At 41.7% G+C, this 18,635-nt stretch overlaps 1 protein-coding gene across 3 annotated transcripts; it reads right to left on the bottom strand.

Moving 5' to 3' along the window:
* Positions 1–374: 374 nt before the first annotated feature.
* Positions 375–11,471, bottom strand: LOC143173213 (signal peptidase complex catalytic subunit SEC11C). Of its 3 annotated transcripts, none has more exons than XM_076363394.1 (6): positions 11,278–11,471; positions 9,701–9,810; positions 8,663–8,812; positions 6,371–6,490; positions 5,044–5,101; positions 375–622 (listed from the first exon to the last, which is right to left on the bottom strand). In XM_076363394.1, exons 1-6 carry the CDS (start codon positions 11,317–11,319, stop codon positions 605–607), a joined length of 498 nt encoding a protein of 165 aa, XP_076219509.1. In that variant the 5' UTR covers positions 11,320–11,471; the 3' UTR covers positions 375–604. The 3 variants fall into 3 exon arrangements, with proteins under 3 accessions (XP_076219509.1, XP_076219507.1, XP_076219508.1); XM_076363392.1 differs by lacking the exon at positions 375–622 and adding an exon at positions 3,237–4,619 and having other exon boundaries at positions 11,278–11,470; XM_076363393.1 differs by lacking the exon at positions 375–622 and adding an exon at positions 4,626–4,744.
* Between the last annotated feature and the right edge of the window lie 7,164 nt (positions 11,472–18,635).

Raw genomic sequence — 18,635 nt, forward strand, 5'->3', positions numbered from 1 at the left:
CCGAACGAAGCCAATCTCCCGCTCAGCCCTTTCCTGCGAGCACAACAGTGTTCATGGTCATGGGGACCAGCCCCCACCCTCACCCCGAGGGTCTGTGCTGGTGCCCAGCCCTCATTCATGGCCCCAGCCCAGGGGTCCCCACAATGCCCGTGGCCCCCTTCTGCACATGCTGCAGCCTGCACAGCCCTAGGTGCACAGGGACAGTTTTTAGCCCAGCTGTGAAAAGGCAGCTAACTGGAAAGAAAAAACAGAACAGCTTCAATCAAAGTCTGAGCTTCTCTTACTCCCAACTGCTCAGTTAAAAACATACTGCCTGTGCTTGCAGCATCTTCATCTTCCTCAAAAAAACCCACAAAATCATCCAGAGGCCTTGCTAGGATGTATGCATTTGCTTTAAAATGCTCTTTTATTTTCTCCAGTGACACAATGCACAGTATTTCACACCAATAGCCATGACAGTCATTCTTTCCAGGGAGTATTGATGTCTAAGCAGCATGTGAGCTGAGGGGAACCAGTCACCACAGCTTCAAGGATCAATGGAGCACTTTGCCTCCAGTTAATAAGTCAGTAGATCTGCCAATTATATCTTTGATATCTCCTGGCTTCAAAGGGAAGCTGCAGCCTAGAAGCAGAGCAGGCAATTGAAGAAAGAAGTTGTATTTGTGAAAAGGGAAAGCACCTTGATGTATCAAATACGTAGGATCTTAACCCACTTCTTTTTATTAGTCAGCCCCATCTATAACCTGCCAAAACACATGCACAAGCACAGTTTGTCCCTTACCTCTGAAGAGTGTATGTAAAATTCTGCTTGGAGCACAAAGAGCAGCAATATACATAAATTTAATTTGGCGCTGGCTTTTGCCCTTGCTGCAAATTATTTTAGAGGTGATAAACAGATGAATGGGATAGAACAGAAGAGCTGGAAGAATATTTCAGCTGGAAGGGACCTACAACAATCATCTAGTCCAACTGCCTGACCGCTTCAGGGCTGACCAAAAGTTAAAGCATGTTGTTAAGGGCATTGTCCAAATGCCTCTTAACACTGCCAGGCACGGGGCATCGACCATCTCTCCAGGAAGCCTGTTCCAGGATTTGACCACCCTCTCAGTAAAGAAATGCTTCCTCATGTCCAGTCTAAACCTCTCCTGATGCAGCTTTGAACCATTCCCACGTGTCCTGTCCCTGGATCCCAGGGAGAAGAAATCAGCACCTCCCACTCCACGTCCCCTCCTCAGGAAGCTGCAGAGAGCAATGGGGTCGCCCCTCAGCCTCCTTTTCTCCAAACGAGACAAACCCATAGTCCTCAGCCACTCCTCACAGGACATGCCTTCCAGTCCTGTCATCAGCTTTGTTGCCCTCCTCTGGATGCATTCGAGTACCTTAACATTCTTCTTAAATTTTAAACACAAAGTTACATGTTATAGTTGGGGAAAATCTAACAGCTCACTGTTCCCAAAGGGGAAACCTGTTCCTCCTCCTTTGCCTCTATCTTGCTTCTGTTTCCTCCCCCACGCTGCCATGTGCTTTGCTGAGCCTGCTCAACTCACAAACCCGTCAGAGAAGAACTAAATTCTTCCTGGGTTCACAAGTTGCATTGGCTCCACTGAACATGACAGTGGAGACACAAAGAGAGATACATGACCACGTTGTCTGCAGCAGGAGGATCATCTGATCTCGGCAATTGGAGCTGATAGGTAAGTTCAGCTGCAATGTGCAAAGTTACCTTCAAACTTGTTCTCAGCAAGACTAGCAGGAAAAGCTGGTAACATTCAGTTACAAAATATATCAAACAGCAAACTGTGTATTTAGGGGACGTTAACTCATGCAAGCATTGTACAGTGCAATTTACTCACAGCAGAAAGACAACACTCTTCTGATACACATTTCACCATCGAGGCTCATTTATCATTGCTTCTCAGCCTAAGAACTAAAAGATTCTGTACTGTTATCTAGCAGAAGGAAAGGGTTTATACCAGAAATTTAGATTCTGGGCAAAACTTTTGGCACTCCTTCCATCCCTGACTACTCCTCTAAGGAAATTAATAAGCAGCACTACCTAACTAGATCATCGGAAGTGGGAATGGTTGGCTTAAAGTAGCTCAGACAATTATGGGAATGAAAGTCAAGAACAGAGACTTTCAGTCACTTTCAGAACAGTCGAGAGCAACCCAATCCAGTCGGTCGTGAGTCATCTCTAAGGATTCACAGGCAGCCAACCAAATAGGCCTGAACAAAGTAGCCACCAGTTAGTGAACTAATGTATTTCTTTATAGAAAAGGTAAGCTTGCTAGTGATCAACTGAAATACTATAAGACTTTTTTTTTAGAAACGATTATGAGATTCCTAAATTTGGGGGGGGGGGGCGAAGTCTTTTATCCTACATAAGAATAGCTGTACCATGTTTTAGTGGTTTTACCATGTTTTTAGCCTGTTCTAGGGTTCAACCATCTGCACAGTAAAAGTTTGTGGTTTTTCTAATGTTCAGATGGAATTGTCTCTTGCCTTGTCACCGGGCACCACTGAGAAGAATCTAGCTCCATCTTCTTTATACCCTTCCCATGCAGGCAAGAACTTTTCATATTTATATAAGATTTATCATTACGGCATCTGGTCCTACCAGCTGAAAAAAAGCTATTGTTTATCACAAAAGAGAAAGCAGATTACCTATATGGTTGAACAAGTTATTGTACATGGCTGACCAAAGTTGCTTTGGTGGATGCAATTAACAGATCTCAAGGCATCCAGCTAAAACCAGGAAGACAAACTGGGCCCACACTGTCATCCAACATTTCACTAAAAGAACAGATATGGCAACACTGACAACCATATTTTACTCCATTGTGCAAGTCAATTCTGCAGGTTAAGATTTATCAAGGAGACTTAAGACACAGGATATCATACCCCAAAAATACAACCTTTTTTTCTGAGCATGAACCCACATATTTAGATGTTATCCTTGTTTGATTTTACTAATCCATGTTTCCTCAACACAAGAATAAATTCCCATAATAATGTGCCAAATTTGTCATTTGGGTTATGTCCAAAACCCCACTCTCAAAGTTAGAGCTGACTGTGACTGCATTGGGACAGGTGGACAGGAGTAAATTCTGATTTCAGCAATACTGGGGGGAGGGGGCACAAAATCTTACTACACATACACTCTGTCCAAAAATTAAATTATTTTTTCCTAACTGTGATGGCACACTTCTGAGAAGACTGCATTAAGGATACCTAAATTACTCTGACATGCCATTTATTATATTCAATTTTATTTCTACACAATTTGACACAAAACAAGTAATTTTTATAATACAGTTTGTCATGAAAACTACTTAACAGGACACAAAAGAAGTAGCATTACTTGGAAAAATTCAGCAGTTGTCTGCCTTTCAGCACTAGCAGTTACAACAGAAGAGGTGCCATTATTGTACAATAGTATATTTTTATAGAGGTAAGGGATTACAGAAGAAACAAAACTCCACAGGAAAAAAGCATCATGCTGTTCCTTATCAAAGCTACAAAAACAAAGCAAGCGAGGAAAACAAATTCTGCTTTGTGGAAGGTACAACGTTGACATTTGAAATCAAGAAGAGAAAAATCCAGAATTTCATATAAGACAGTTATCAGGTAAGTTTTAAAATGAAAAATCAATTTTATGTTTAACACTATTCAGGTATCATATGATAGAAGAGAACAATACATTCTCAAAATTGGAATATGAGTTATGTCTTACCCTTATTGGTAATATTACTTAAGTACACTACTGTGCTATTCATTCAGTAATTTACAAGTGTTAATAAAACCCCATAAAATCTTTTTGTTAGGTGTGTTTTATCACTAGGAACATAAAGGCAGAATGGTTAACAGCCTGAATTCTAGAAACACACACAGTCCCTAAAAATCAGGCCTCTAAAAATCAGGTCATTAGGTTTTTTTGTCCCTACACCACAAAGGAGCAAGTTTCAAATTCAGGGAAAAAGCTCCAAGTTTCCATTTCTCAGTTCTCAATCAGAATGAAAGACCCTTTCCTGTCTATTTTTGTCAGCCATATCTAGACAACTTTCTTTAGGCATAAGTCTGACTGAACTCCTACAACTCACTACCTGTTCCAACACATATGCTGTGCCCTTATAAGTACTGATAAAAACAATTTGTATGGTCGTGAAAAGAGAGGGCACTCACAGAGATTAAAAGTAATCAAGCAAAGAAAAATGAACAAACAGGAGGGAGAAAGTGGGTTCAGATGCAGTACCGCTTAAGAAAAATAACACAGCATGTCAAGAAGTGCCATAAGCTGCTTTAGCACATGACAGTCTGTGTCTTCCAAACAAGCAAAAGGCTAATTGAAAGCAGGATCTATTTAAGACAGTAAATATGCCATTACATAATTAACCAACAGCCAAAAGCTTTACTCATTAGTCGTACAGTTTATTTAGACAAGACAAAAGCTTGCAGTTTTGTAACTGTATACAGAAATGAAAACATCTGAAATATATTAGGTTTTTTCCCCTTATATTTAACTTTGTACTTTGTTCTTGGAAAAGTGACTTTTTGTTTGTTTGGTTTTAGGATTCACGTTTCAGCAATACATATGCTCCCATTACTGCCAGGAGAGCATACTGCAAAAGAAAATGAAGACTGATTATAATTTCTCTTCATAGAAGCTCTGAAATTACAAATTGTTCAAAGTGTGCCCTCTCCAACATTACACCTTCTAGATGAGTACCCAATTAGAGTTGTGTTCCTATAGAATTACAGAAATATTTTAATGTGACCATATTCATTACAAATAGGCATCACAACCGTATACACTTAACTTATGATATTCCTATAAATTAAATGTTTTCAAATGACTACTAATACTAAGTTCTACTGGGTAACAGACAAGCTAAAATAAGCAAGAAAACATAGCTCATTTTACATTAGGTACTAAACCACAGAAACAAACTTATTAACATGTATTCTTATATGCAAGATTCTTACTATCTTTACTTGCTATTTTATAGTTTTAAATTCAAGTATGCAAAATGTCTGTATACATACCTTAAATTTTGGATAGTCATTCATTATTATAGTTACCATACCAACATAAGGCAAAAATCTGTAATTGACAAAACAGATGAATGTAAAATTAACCCTCAAATATTACATGGAAATGTTTCAATGTTACTCAGTCTTGAATATTTTAGATAATGGATTTCAGAGAAAGAAAAAATTCTGAGAGACAACAAGAGCTTTAAAGACGATATGTACTTAATGAAAGTTTGGGAGCAAGATCTCTCAGATTTCCCTCTCCTCCCATGCTTCATCTTGCTGCATATTATTCATAGCATTAAAAATACACATGGATCCCAGAAATGGCAAGGAAATATCATCGTAATGAGGGGTACCCACAAAAGCCTAACATCCTACAACACAAGGGAATCTGCTTTTCAGGGTCTCCTGTTGTTCTGCAGCTATAAAAGCCATATAATCTAACACAGAAAGGGTTTCAAACTAATACGGAAAGTATTTAAAATTAGCATTTAACCTAGTCTACCAGCATTAAAGGTTTAAAGGGGCACTTGTTCTGTTTCTTTTTATTTAACTTGAAGGCAGGGACAGAATCTAAAAAAAATCAAACAAATAAATATTCTTGCAGAAAAGTATTTTGTACTGCTTTGCAAGTTAACCCTATATTTATGACAACTTAAAGAACTCTTAAATTAGGCAAGAAAATACACAAGTATATGATGTGATACAAGAAGTCCTACTTTCCACTGGGTTTGGCCTATGACGTTAATCTTAGCCTACTGGACACAGCAGAACTCGCATCAAGCTTCTCATGGCATCACTAAGACAACTCTCACAGCCCAAACAATACTTTGCCACAGGCTCTAAGCAAAAGCATTCCAAATAAGAACAGTGTAAAATAACCATTTACACTTGTCACTAACGCATATCTGAATGCAAAATATTTTTTTTTCTTTAGACAAAAATTTAATCAAGTTATTTGAGAAAAATCTTAAGAGATTTCATCTCAACTGGGGACAGAGTCAAAAGCTCAAACCTTGCATAAAATTCCTGTGGAATGTGGAAATAATTTCCTAGTAATTTCTAGTGATTACAAGGATAAGTTGGTTAATTTTGTATCTACTGGTGAATTATTTGTTAAATGTGCCATTTTTTCAAAAAATTAATTTCCACTCTCCACATCAGTGAGAGAACTACAGAAAGCAACTTTTCCAGGTAGTTTTTTTTAATTACTATTTTATTTAAGAAATTAAAAAAAATACCATACCAGCTCTAGTTTACACCAACAGCAGAACTGATTTAAACTCTAAATTTTCTGGTTTAGTTACAAAGAACATAGACATTTTGCATTACTTACCCTCTTGCTCTTCCAACAACATCTTTCTTCTCTAACCAGTTCTGACCTTCTTTGTACAAGCCTCTATCATCAACTTCATTATTATCACCTTTAGTCAGAAATTTGATGTTCCCATTTTCTCTAGAAGGCAACAAGGTGATAAACTAAATACCACTTAATTTAAAAACCTCAATTAACATCTACAAAGCACAATGAAGATGACAAGTGCTACAAGATTAGATAACAATGTTTACTTCCAGTCCTGCTTGTCCTGCTTATTTAACAAACACCATTAAATCATTAACATTACAGACTTTACTGACAGAGTCAACAGATTTTAACAAGAAATGTTTTTTAAAACACTCCTAGATTGTCAATTGATGTAAGCAATTACACAATGAACATGAAAGGGATATTGTCCAGCCACAGCAGGCACTAAACTTCCTCAGCAAAAGCAGAATGTGCCTACATGGGGAAAAAAAAAAACCCAACCCAACCCTTGGCATTTTCAACAGAACAGAATTTTAACTCTGAAATACTGAATAATACCCTACTAAGAGGGTTTTTTGGGGTTTTTTTTGTTCGTTTGTTTTTACAAACTGTGGAATAATATCCTGTGAAGTCACCACACATTAGAGAATGAATTTAATTGAATTTGAATCACAAATTTCAGATGAGAGAGACCCTAAAAATCTTTCCCTTAGGAAAGAAGGTGGTATAGTAATACAATGCTTTAGACAATTTTCTTCTAAGTTCTATACACTTGTTTAACTCTTAGTAATCATATTTATGTCAAAAATAAAGCTTTGTCCTCTTTTGATAGAAAAAAATATTGAAGAGCCTCTAAAGTAGCTGCAAATCTGCATCAAATTCAGTATTTTGTCACTAACACTGCATCACAGTTTTAGGTCACTCATTAATTGTTAAACAATATAGTGAGTTCCAGGCAAAACCTCACTTACATTTGATATTTATTAATGTGGCAAATAAAAAAAATACACTTAACCAGTCTTTAAATAACATCATGCAGACAAAACATTATGTGGGGTTTTTAGGGGATTGTATGGAGAAATCCAAGCGATAGAAATGCTTCAGTAGGTGGCATTTCCCCCCCACAGATGAATGCCTGCAGAGCTCAGAGAGCCAGGCTGCTCCCTCGGAGCCAGAGCTGACGTCTTGACCTCTCCTGGCCATTAAAGAGGCTCATTCCTTTTTGTAGGAATAGAGGTTTAAAACCCTGAACATGCCCAAATCATAACCTTTCCCTACTGTTTCAAATGAACAAAGTATCTTACACTACATTTTGAACATGATCTAATTTAACCACCAGCTGTTAAAAAACCTGCCAAGTTTCACTCTCTTTCAAGCGTTAGGCATATGTGCAGATGCAATACTTTGGTTCAACACTCCCATTTAAATAAAGTTAAGTTTACAATCTTCAGAATTATTTTGCTCACTAATTGCAAGTAATGATATCAAGAAACAAGGAGTTTTTACGAAGACAAATTAGGTATTAAAAAAAAAAAAGAGGTAATTCTTGTATATACATATTTGTTTCAAAAATGCATTGAAGAACATATATTACTCAAATGATAAACACTTTCAGTTCATGGCCAGGACCTCATGAGGAGCAAATATGTCAATGCTTGCCACCTCCAGGTTAGCTTTTCACTGTGCAGAATCAGAAACAGCATTGCCTCTCTTTGTTTGAGAAGGAACTGTTTATCATACCAGGGATATGCAATAAAGGTAAAAACAAGTAATCTACCTGTTGCTTTTCAGCATGAATTGTTGTTGGCATTGTGACTAACAGACACAAAAAGAGTAAGAATCTCTCATTCTGAGTCAAATCTCTTTTCTGGAAAACTTCAGTTAGCAAAGATCACATACTTGTCAGACTTCATCTATAACTCTAATTCTGAATCTTTACCTTCTTTCAGAGATTTGCTTTTAGAAATAGCCATTTCTCATAACCAAAATCCCCATTCTATGACAGTCAGTACAGAAGTGGACTCTGCTCCCATACATATTGCTACTGCTGGCAAAAATAACATGTATAGCTTGTGTTACTGGACTCCTCTTTGGCACAGGTTTACCTATTTCGAACCTGAGCAACTTTGCTGAGGGACACGAGCCAGGGTCTCAAGAAGTACGCCACAGAACTGGGGACAAAAGCAGATCACATCCTAGAGATGAGTTTTATCTTACAGCATATCCTCTTGCCTTTTTCGTAAAATACTACCAAATTAAAATGTGACAGTCACGATGAATGAAACTACATTTAGAAACAAGGAAAATGCCAAGCTGCATTACTTTTCATGTATTTTGATTACTCTGTGAACTATTGGAATGTCTCTGCCTTCAACTTTAAAAACAACTATTTCACCAGCTCTGATTGGGTCATCATGGAAATTTGTTAAGAACAACAGGTCTCCTCTGTGAAAAGCTGGTTCCATGCTGCCACTACAAAAAAAAAAGAAAGAGAGAGTTTGTTAGCATTGTGGTAACTGAAAGAACCATGAAAACAAAGAATATTTAATTCTTACAGATAAACTCACGATTTTAACTGAAATCTGTAGCTTCACCCATTCAGTAACACTACACGGACATTTAACACAACGCAAACCTCAGTAAGTCCCAAGCTGAGCCAGGCTATAGAAGACTTTCTTACTGCCTCAATGAAAGAAAGAAAGAAGCTGTATAGAAAAGTAGCAGTATTGTAGCTATGAGGAAGGAACACAACAAGCCATTCTGGTTAAGAAAACCAATCCATTACTGAAAAGCCAAAAAATGTTTCACAGTACAATAGGAAGTACTTCTATACACAGAGTTTAATTAACATGAGCAACAGTTATGCTTACATCAGTGATTACTATTAATGACCAGAAAATCCATGCCTTTTTTCAAAGCCAGCCATAGTATCTTTTGGTAACAACCTTTAAGGTAGGATTCCAGATTCCATAACTAATAACATGAACAGACGATTTTCATTAAAGTACTGCTATTTACTGCATACATTCCTTGCTGACACACGTTCAATTTCTGTAAGGCTGAATCTTCCATGAACATGGGTTTATCTTCATGTATTTGATCAGCACTCAGGGGCCTGCAGGACTGGCTCTTTATATACCACATATTTACTGTTTCAACAAACTTCAATGAAAACTAGACTGCAATTACGAAAGCAGCCTTTGCTAAGTGTCCAAAACAGAGTTAGAAGAAAATAAGTGTTTGAGTACTTCTTTAAGTAGGTGAGATTTCAAACTCCAAATCTATCCAAAGGGGAAGGGGAGGAGACAAAGGACAAAACAGTATTTGGACTTTAATAAAAAAGCCTTTACATTGACTTACCTGAGCACCACAACAATAGGGCTTTCACTTCCAGTAATGACGATCAGCCCTTTCCATATCATAAGGGCAGAAGACACTATCATAGCAAAATTTAAGACTTGGTAATACAGCTATATGAAACAAGAAAATCATTTTTAAAAGTTACTGTGTTGTATTTAGAAGCACAACATAGAATTTCAACCCATATGCAACACTGAATCACAATCCAGGCACATGGACTTCTATGCTAAAATCGTATTCCAACAGAAGCCTCATGGAACAGATTGCTGTATAGGCAATCCAACCATACTGCAGCATAAAGTTTTAATCCATTGCATGCCTCAATCTTGGCTTACTACTCCTGTGCAATACTCCCATTTGTTAGTGCTAAAAGCTAGTGAACTCCCTAGCAAAGACTTCTAAAATATAGGAAGCTATATGACAAGTGATCCAATGATCACGCGCCCCTGACTCCTACCTGAGCTCATAAGTATTCAAAACACAAATGACAAATACTGTAAGATCAGTAATAGCGGACTTTGTACTTTGAACAGTTATTTTTGTTTAAAAGGAGGAGCTGTGGGAGTAGAAGAGACATGACAAAGGATCATCTCCTGCTATTGTCAGGCAGAATTTTCCGCCCCAAAATTCTACTGCTTTGCCAGCCATTACAGCAGTGGATACATTTTCTTCACACTGCCTCTTTTTTTTTCTTGGCAAGGTACAAAGATACTCTGGTGGAAAACAACCCTGCTCATCTCCATTTACCATGTGGCTCACTGGTAAAATATGGAACCAGAAATTTCCAGACCATCATTCTAGTTTGAAAATATGTATGCTGGGATTTTCAGGTATATGACCCACTTAACTCCACATTGGTCAAGCTTCAAAATCTGCTCTGAAGTTGGTGGGGTTTTTTAATTATTGATAGATATTAAAAAAAAAAACCCAAACCAAAAACCAAACAACTTAGAAATCAGAAGGTTTGTCACCAGTGTTATATTCTCCCTTCCAACCAGTTATTTGCATAATCACATAACATAGATAAAAGATACCGTTTTTGAACTACAAGAACTCAAATATACTAATTTGCTTCTACACGCTGCACCTCCAGAATGAGGCTGATAACTGACAGGGATATAAAAATACAGTTTCTCAGCTTTGAACCCAAGGCCTGAAAGCCCCCCCAGGCAGCCGCAGTCTCCCACCCCGCCAGGGCGGCTGCCCGCGCTGTTCCAGTGACTGCCGTCGAACGCCGGGCTCCTGCTCCAGGGCGCAGGGAAGGACAAAACGAGAGCGCGGTTGTGCACAAATCCTCCTCAAGGGCCACGGCCCGGCCGGTGGCGGAACGGGCCTCCCACCGACAGCACGAGCGGGAAGCCCAGCTCTCTCTCAGGAGCTGGGCCGGCTCCGCGGGCCGCGAGCCCCAGCGCACCGCCGGCGGCGGGCGGCACGGCTCCGGACCCCCGGCCCGCCCCAATCCCGGGCGACTCCGAAGCCCCGGCACCTCCGAGCGGCCTCCGCATCCCGACCCAGCCCTCGGCGCGCGCGCTTCGGGGCCCCCCGCCTGGCCGGCACCGGCACGCCCCGGCCGCTACCTGCCGCTTGTTCATGCGCCGCAGGTCCCCGAAGAGATCCATGGCGGGGCCCCAGGGAAGGGCCGCACCCAGCCGGCGGCGGGAAGCTACCGGCGGCCTCTCGGGCAGCTCCTCAGAAGGAGGCGCGGTGGAAGACGCTCGCACCCCGAACCCCAGCGCTGACCGCTAGCCACAAGCACCGCGGGCCCGGCGGAACGGCGGCGCGGCAGCCCCTCTGCTCCCCGGGAGTTGTAGTCTCCCTCCTCCCTCCGCCCCGCTCATACTCGGTGGGCCTCAGCGGCCCTGAACTACAATTCCCAGCATGCACCGCAGCAAAGGGCCCTGAAGGCGAGGCCCCTCGCCTCCTGCCCCTGGAGGTGCCCTGCTGTCCGAGGGTGCTCTCTGTGGGCGCTGAGACCCCACGGTACGGCGGCACGAGCCAGACTCGTCCGTGGAGCAACGAAGCGGCGGCGCCGGCCTCCTGAGCCATATCTTTTGGGTCAGGCGGCTGCCGGCGAGCTCTCTCTGGGGCCGTCGCTGCGTGTGCGCAGCTCATTGGCGGGCCGAGACAGGGAGGGAGGGTGGAAGCGCACCCAGGTGGGGCGGGGTCAAGCGAGGGAGGGCCGGCGCGGGGGCGGGGCCAACGGGGCGGGGCGGGGGGCGCCGTGCTGTGGGGCGATGGGGCGCGGCGGGGCGGGGTGCTGTGGCGGGCTGTGGCGAGGGCGGTGGCTGAGAGAACAGACTTTGCCGTTGTTCGATGGTAAGCCCTCAACCTTGCTGTCGCAGCGGGCACAGGTATCGGGAATGGGATCTACCTCAGAAAGCACTCGGAGCCAGGGGAGAGCAGTCTGCCTCGCTCACTGTGGGAGGGATCAAGACCATCTAATTTCAGCAGCTAACATTCACCTCAGTGTTTGTTCAGGGGCCGCTGCACAGGCCTTGAAAAGGGAAAACCACAAAGTCCTAGAAAAAAAAAATACTTCTATGTGGCAGCAGCTCAGTCCTTTTCGCAGCCCTGGCTACTGACAGGAATGAGTTTGTGCTAGTCAGAAAAATTGCTAGCAGCAGCTCAGGTCCTCCAGGATAGGGCAGGGACAGTTTATACATACAGCTATCAATTACAGTCTTCCCTTTGTCCTTCATCACACAGGAAATGATGTTTATAAAAAATGGGACCTCACAGAAACGGGTGAGGGAGCTGGATTTGGTCTGGGGGTGATTTTTGTGGATGTTTCTCTCAGCAGGAATGCCAGATGAAGGAGTTTTTCCCATTGTTAGGCCACTTGTCCCTATAGCACTGCTGTGGCTTTGCTCTTAAAACTGTATGACTATGCAGTGAACTGGATTGTCAACTAATCCATGTAAAAATACTTCCAGATAAAAAAGATGGGGATCATGAAGAGGGGACTATTTCAAACTGCATTTTGTCCCAAATTCAGTTCATTGCATGGTTCCACAAACAGACCAACATCTCTTGGAAGTTAACTTTCCATGCAGAAGGACTGACCAGATGATCTCTGGGAGTCTCTTCCAGTTCTGCATTTGAATGATTGCATAAATCTGAAGCAACAACCAGCCAAATAGGTACATTGCCCAGAGCTTGTTGATTTCCTGGGAATGAAATGAACCAACCTATGTGAGGTCTTCACCAAGTTCAGGATTAGCTCCTGAAGATGGGGAATGGCAACAGGACAACAAAGAACACAGGGAAATACTACTAAGATAAATGGAAGCAAATCGTTTGTCTGAAGGAGCATTGGAAAGGTATTGCCACAGTTTGCCAGAAGTTGCTCAAGACTTTGTTAGCAAACAGTTGGAAAAGAGTGACTAACAGTGGCAGAACTGGCATTAGAGCACAGAGGAACATGTAATGGTATGATGAATGGACAGAAATGGCAAATGGACACCGGAAAGAAAGCTGCAAGGACACTAGCTAGGCATTATCTTGACAAGATCCTGGATCTTCTCACCTGATTATTCTTTCAGTGACACCAGTATTCCTTTACCTACCACACAGGAGTTCCTCTAAGTTTACATTATTTCAGGTTAGTTTTCTCTGATATCCTTTAAATACTCAAAAATCATATTGAAGTTGATTTTCTGTGTTAACCATATCCCCAGGGCACTCATTAAGGATTGTGTGAGTGTTGTGGTTTAACCTCAGTCAACAACTGAGCACCACACAGCCACTCGCTCACTCTTCCCCCCACACCCCCGGTGGGATGGGGGAGAGAATTGGAAGAGTAGAAGTGAGAAAACTCGTGGGTTGAGATAAAAACAGTTTAATAATTGAAATAAAATAATAATAATAATAATAGTAATAATAATACACAAAGCAAGTGATGCACAATGCAATTGCTCACCACCCGCCGACCGATGCCTAGCCAGTCCCCAAGCAGCGGCCCCCTTGGCCAGCTTTCCCCAGTTTATGTACTGAGCATGACGTCCCATGGTATGGAATGTCCCTTTGGTCAGTTGGGGTCAGCTGTCCTGGCTGTGCCCCTTCCCAGCTTCTTGTGCACCTCCAGCCTGCTGAGTTGGTAGAGCATGGGAAACTGAAAAGTCCTTGGCCAGTGTAAGCGCTACTTAGCAACAACTAAAACATCGGTGTGTCATCAGCATTATTCTCATACTAAATCCAAAGCACAGCACTGTACCAGCTACTAGGAAGGAAATTATAGAATCATAGAATCATAGAATCATTGAGGTTGGAAAAGACCTCTAAGATCATCGAGTCCAACCATCGACCCAACACCACCATGTCCCCTAAACCATGTCCCTAAGCGCCTCATCTACTCGTCTTTTAAATACCTCCAGGGATGGGGACTCCACCACTTCCCCGGGCAGCCTGTTCCAATGTTTCACCACTCTTTCAGTAAAGAAATTTTTCCTTACATCCAATCTAAACCTCCCCTGGCGCAACTTGAGGCCATTTCCTCTCGTCCTATCACTAGTTACTTGGGAGAAGAGACCGACCCCCACCTCGCTACAACCTCCTTTCAGGGGGTTGTAGAGAGCGATGAGGTCTCCCCTCAGCCTCCTTTTCTCCAGGCTAAACAGTCCCAGTTCCCTCAGCCGCTCCTCATCAGACTTGTTCTCCAGACCCCTCACCAGCCTCGTTGCCCTTCTCTGGACACGTTCCAGCACCTCAATGTCTTTCTTGTAGTGAGGGGCCCAAAACTGAACACAGTATTCGAGGTGCGGCCTCACCAGTGCCGAGTACAGGGGCACGATCACTTCCCTGCTCCTGCTGGCCACACTATTGCTGATACAGGCCAGGATGCCATTGGCCTTCTTGGCCGCCTGGGCACACTGCCGGCTCATGTTCAGCCGGCTGTCAACCAGCACCCCCAGGTACTTTTCTGCCAGGCAGCTTTCCAGCCACTCTTCCCCAAGCCTGTAGCGCTGCATGGGGTTGTTGTGGCCGAAGTGCAGGACCCGGCACTTGGCCTTGTTGAATCTCATACAGTTGGCCTGGGCCCATCGATCCAGCCTGTCCAGGTCCCTCTGCAGAGCCTTCCTACCCTCGAGCAGATCAATGCTCCCGCCCCACTTGGTGTCATCTGCAAACTGACTGAGGGTGCACTCGATCCCCTCATCCAGATCATCGATAAAGATATTGAACAAGACCGGCCCCAAAAATTAACTCTATCCCTGCCGAAATCAGGACAGTGAGGAATTCTGATGTAAGAGGAGAGGCTGAGAGAGCTGAGGTTGTTCATCCTGGAAAAAAGAAGGCTCTAGCGGGATCTTACCAATGTATATAAATACCTGATGGGACGGAGTAAACAAAGAGCCAGACTCTTCTTGCTGGTACCCAATGACAGGACAGGAGGCAATGGGCACAAATTGAAACGCAGGAAATTCTATTTAAACGTAAGAAAAACCTTTTTTACTGTGACGGTGGTCAAACACTGGAACAGGTTGCTCAGAGGGTTTGTGGAGTCACCTTGGAGATACTAAAAAATTGCCTGGACAAGGCCCTGGTTGTGGGTCATGAGGACAACTGTCTTACCAGGAACCCTCAGCAGCAGCGCTGGAAAGAGTGCATCATAGCAGCTGCACCCTACACCCGTATGTCAAAAGACCCAGGTGACCTTTGTCCGGCCAAACTTCTGCAGTATGCTACAGCCAAAGCACACTTGTTTTGATGGTTCTGCAGATAGCGTTACATCTGGCTGCCTTGTCTGCTCAGCCTGAGTCACACAGCTGTCCTTTAAAACTGGGAACTTCAGCATTGCTGAAGAACATGGCTGATATATGTCCCTGGAGCCACAACAAAATACGTGATACAATTTGTCATTATCCCTCTTTGAGCAGATGTAGTATTCAGAAGTAATTACTAAGACAGACGTGGGGAAGGAAAATACACAAGAGCAAACTCAAAGGTGGCTAGAAGATTTCTGAATTTTCTTTGTGCAATTAAGATTTTAATTAAAAAGATGTGGAACAAAGGTATCTATTCTTTAAGAGTGGGATCTGCCCACTGAAATGTTTGATAGATTCTTGCCCAGCAAAAGGTTTTCTGCAATTCCCCTGGAGTAGGTTTTTCATACCATGCTACTTAGACAGATATTTTTTTTTTTAAATAGAGGTTTTTCTCCTTTGTGTACAAATCTGCTTGCCAGTTTTTTAAAAAAATGACAAAATAAAGATTAAAAATGGTGACTGGGACAAAACGATCAGGAAGTAGAATCAATATAAGGGAGACTAACAAATCACAGTCTCTTGTGGGTGAGTGTTATCCACAAAATCTGGAGTTGTGTATTTTTCATGCTTCTTCTGTGACGTATTGAATCCTTTTGCAGAGTTTACAGAGGTGCCCATATAAGACAGAGAAAAGGAATGATAAAGGTAATAGGTCAGTGAAGCTTTAGGAAAAGTCCAGTTACCTGTTGGTTACCTTCTGCCCATGACACAAATGTAAGAGTTGTTACTGTAAGAGGGTAGTCATTCAGGTCTTTGATTTTTCTTTTGCTCCTCTAAGAGTAGCTAACTGCTGATTCTCTTATAAGAACTCAGTGTCCCACATGTTCTTCTGTTTCAAATGAGTCTCTTCATGATGAATAAACTGTCAATTGCTTCTGTATTGTTGTTAGATGCATACTGTGATGATGATTTAGAACCCATGCCTATTTATGAGCCTGTAAACCTTTTCAGTGCTAGCTAAATCCTGCTTTTCAATGGCTCACTGCTCCCATAAATGCATTTCCCACATGTCTGATATTTATACAACTGGGACATGATGATCACAAAACTACTAATTAAAATATATAACACATAAGCTACCCATTGTCTAATTACATTTCTTTCCCAGAAAATTGTGTCCTTCAAGCAAAAAAAGGCCAAATTCTCATTTACACCAGGAAATAATTGTACCTGGAGTAAATCTAAAAACCTCATTGAATATACCACTAATTTACACTAGGGTAGCAGAACTGAGTTTAGACCACTAACTCATAGGCAATTATAAACAATCTGACAATTAAATCTTTGTTAAATTTACTTTGTCGTTGGAATGAAATCTTTATGTTATTTCTTGTGGTTATAGATGTACGTTTCACTTTAGCTATCAAAATAATTCATTATATTAATGCGGAGTATCATATTTGCCTTAATATAAAAAACCCCCCACAACAAACTGGCTTTTGTTCCAAAATACTGTGTACCACACCCAAGTTCCTACTAAAGTAGAACAGATTTAATCCTTACTTTGAATTTAATTGTATGTTTACATTTAACGGTAAATGTTTGACACTTTTCTATTATCCAGTTCTTCTCAGCAAGTTTATAACCTTGTTTGCAAGGTTATTTTATACTGGTTGTGATGTTCAAAGTAGTTCAGGTTGGTTAACAGTATCTCCTCCAATAAATTGTTTCAGACTGTTTTTCCTGGTTCAACAACTGAACAGTGCAGTCCTGTGATGCATGACTGTGACCTAGCTCTCCAACTGTAAACATGGTCTGCAATCCTCAAATATTGCTACTGCAGTATGAAAAATGGACTGGACAGGTACAAGAAGGTATGGCTGATAAGCGTTTGGGCTAGCTGATGCCTTGCTGTGCTCTCTTGGGGCTGCTGCAACCCAGAATAAATCACAAGACTTTTGAGGCTGTTGCAGGGTTTCATAGATGCAGAGGAGACAGGAAGACTGAGGATGCTATTGTGCTTCTACATCTTCTTGCAAACATAGCTCTGTACAGTCTTGCTGTATTTAGGAAGTCACAAAATGAATCGCTGAAAATAAATGGATGAATTTGCATCCTGGACTAGAGTTGCGATGCTGCAACACACAGAATGAAGGCAAACGGCTGCGATAGGAGAGTGATCTCTCAGTACTATTTGTAGGTAGTGCTTTAATTCTCAAAACAGGCAGGAAATTATTCTCGCCTATTGTGAAGTAGGAATACATTAACTCTGGAGTTGAAAGACAAGCCATTTAGCAGGGAAATGGCAGTTATCTTAGAGAAAGTAAATGACAGACTGGTCAGTGTTAGAACAGTTCCTTGCAGTCATTCCTGATGGGGAGAATTAAATGCAGAAGTTCAAATGGTAAAATCTAATTTTGTAACAAGTAGAGGGAGAAAGCAGAGCTAGTGTGTGGAGAATTTAGAAAAGCAAGAAGGCAACTTTGTGTTGAGACCCGGTAGGATTGAAGCTGCTTAGTTTTTTGTTCACAAAGATGCTACATTCTTTTGTCCAAGCCACAAACCCACACTTATCTGAGACCATAGTATCTTTGCTAATATCTTTGCCTGTCAATTTGCTATTGATTAGAGTTCCAAAGCTCAGAAAACACTTTTACTCACCCATTGTTCATGGTGAGTCAAGGGAAACATATTAGGAACGTGCTTTTCTTCCTTTTCCACAGATGCTAGGAATCACCCACAGTTCTGTTGGTGGCTTTGTTATTTTACCATCTGGATGATTTAGATTATTAAAGGTTACATGTATTTTGAAATCTTCCCATACTCTGGATGTTTGACTTCAATGTTTGTACAGTAGGTCTTTTAGAGCTCTGCAGCTAGAAAATTATGCTTATTTTTTAGTACACAGAAAAATGTAGCTCTTGACATTCTGGCTGATTTGCCAGACCTTTGCAAACATCCAGGCATTAGCGCTACCTGTATATATAATATTTGAGTTACAGCTCTTTGTTTTCAAAGAGATTGGTCATGGGCAAATAACCAGCACCTTGCACCTGAGCTGAAAATTGTAGGTTAATAGGCAAAGCCATAGAAGTCCATTTGCAGCCACTCAGAGTAAAGCACAGAAGAAATGCAATAACTGACTTCCCCAGTGAGCACTCTTTTGTTCCAAATACATTTGGAACTATTCTGCTTCCTGTCCCTGTTGCTCAACAGGCTGTTAGAGCAGC

This window comes from Aptenodytes patagonicus, chromosome Z (assembly GCF_965638725.1).
Source record: "Aptenodytes patagonicus chromosome Z, bAptPat1.pri.cur, whole genome shotgun sequence".
Classification (NCBI taxonomy): Eukaryota; Metazoa; Chordata; class Aves; order Sphenisciformes; family Spheniscidae; genus Aptenodytes; species Aptenodytes patagonicus.

Bases quoted from the DNA above. Each gene is read 5' to 3' on its own strand.
- LOC143173213 (XM_076363392.1), bottom strand. From the start codon at position 11,319: ATGGATCTCTTCGGGGACCTGCGGCGCATGAACAAGCGGCAG. The intron at 5,102-6,370 runs GTAAGTAATGCA...TGTCAATTACAG, and splicing joins GTTGTTGGAAGAGCAAGAGG to ATTTTTGCCTTATGTTGGTA. The intron at 4,620-5,043 runs GTATGTATACAG...TTTCTTTTGCAG, and splicing joins ATGACTATCCAAAATTTAAG to TATGCTCTCCTGGCAGTAAT.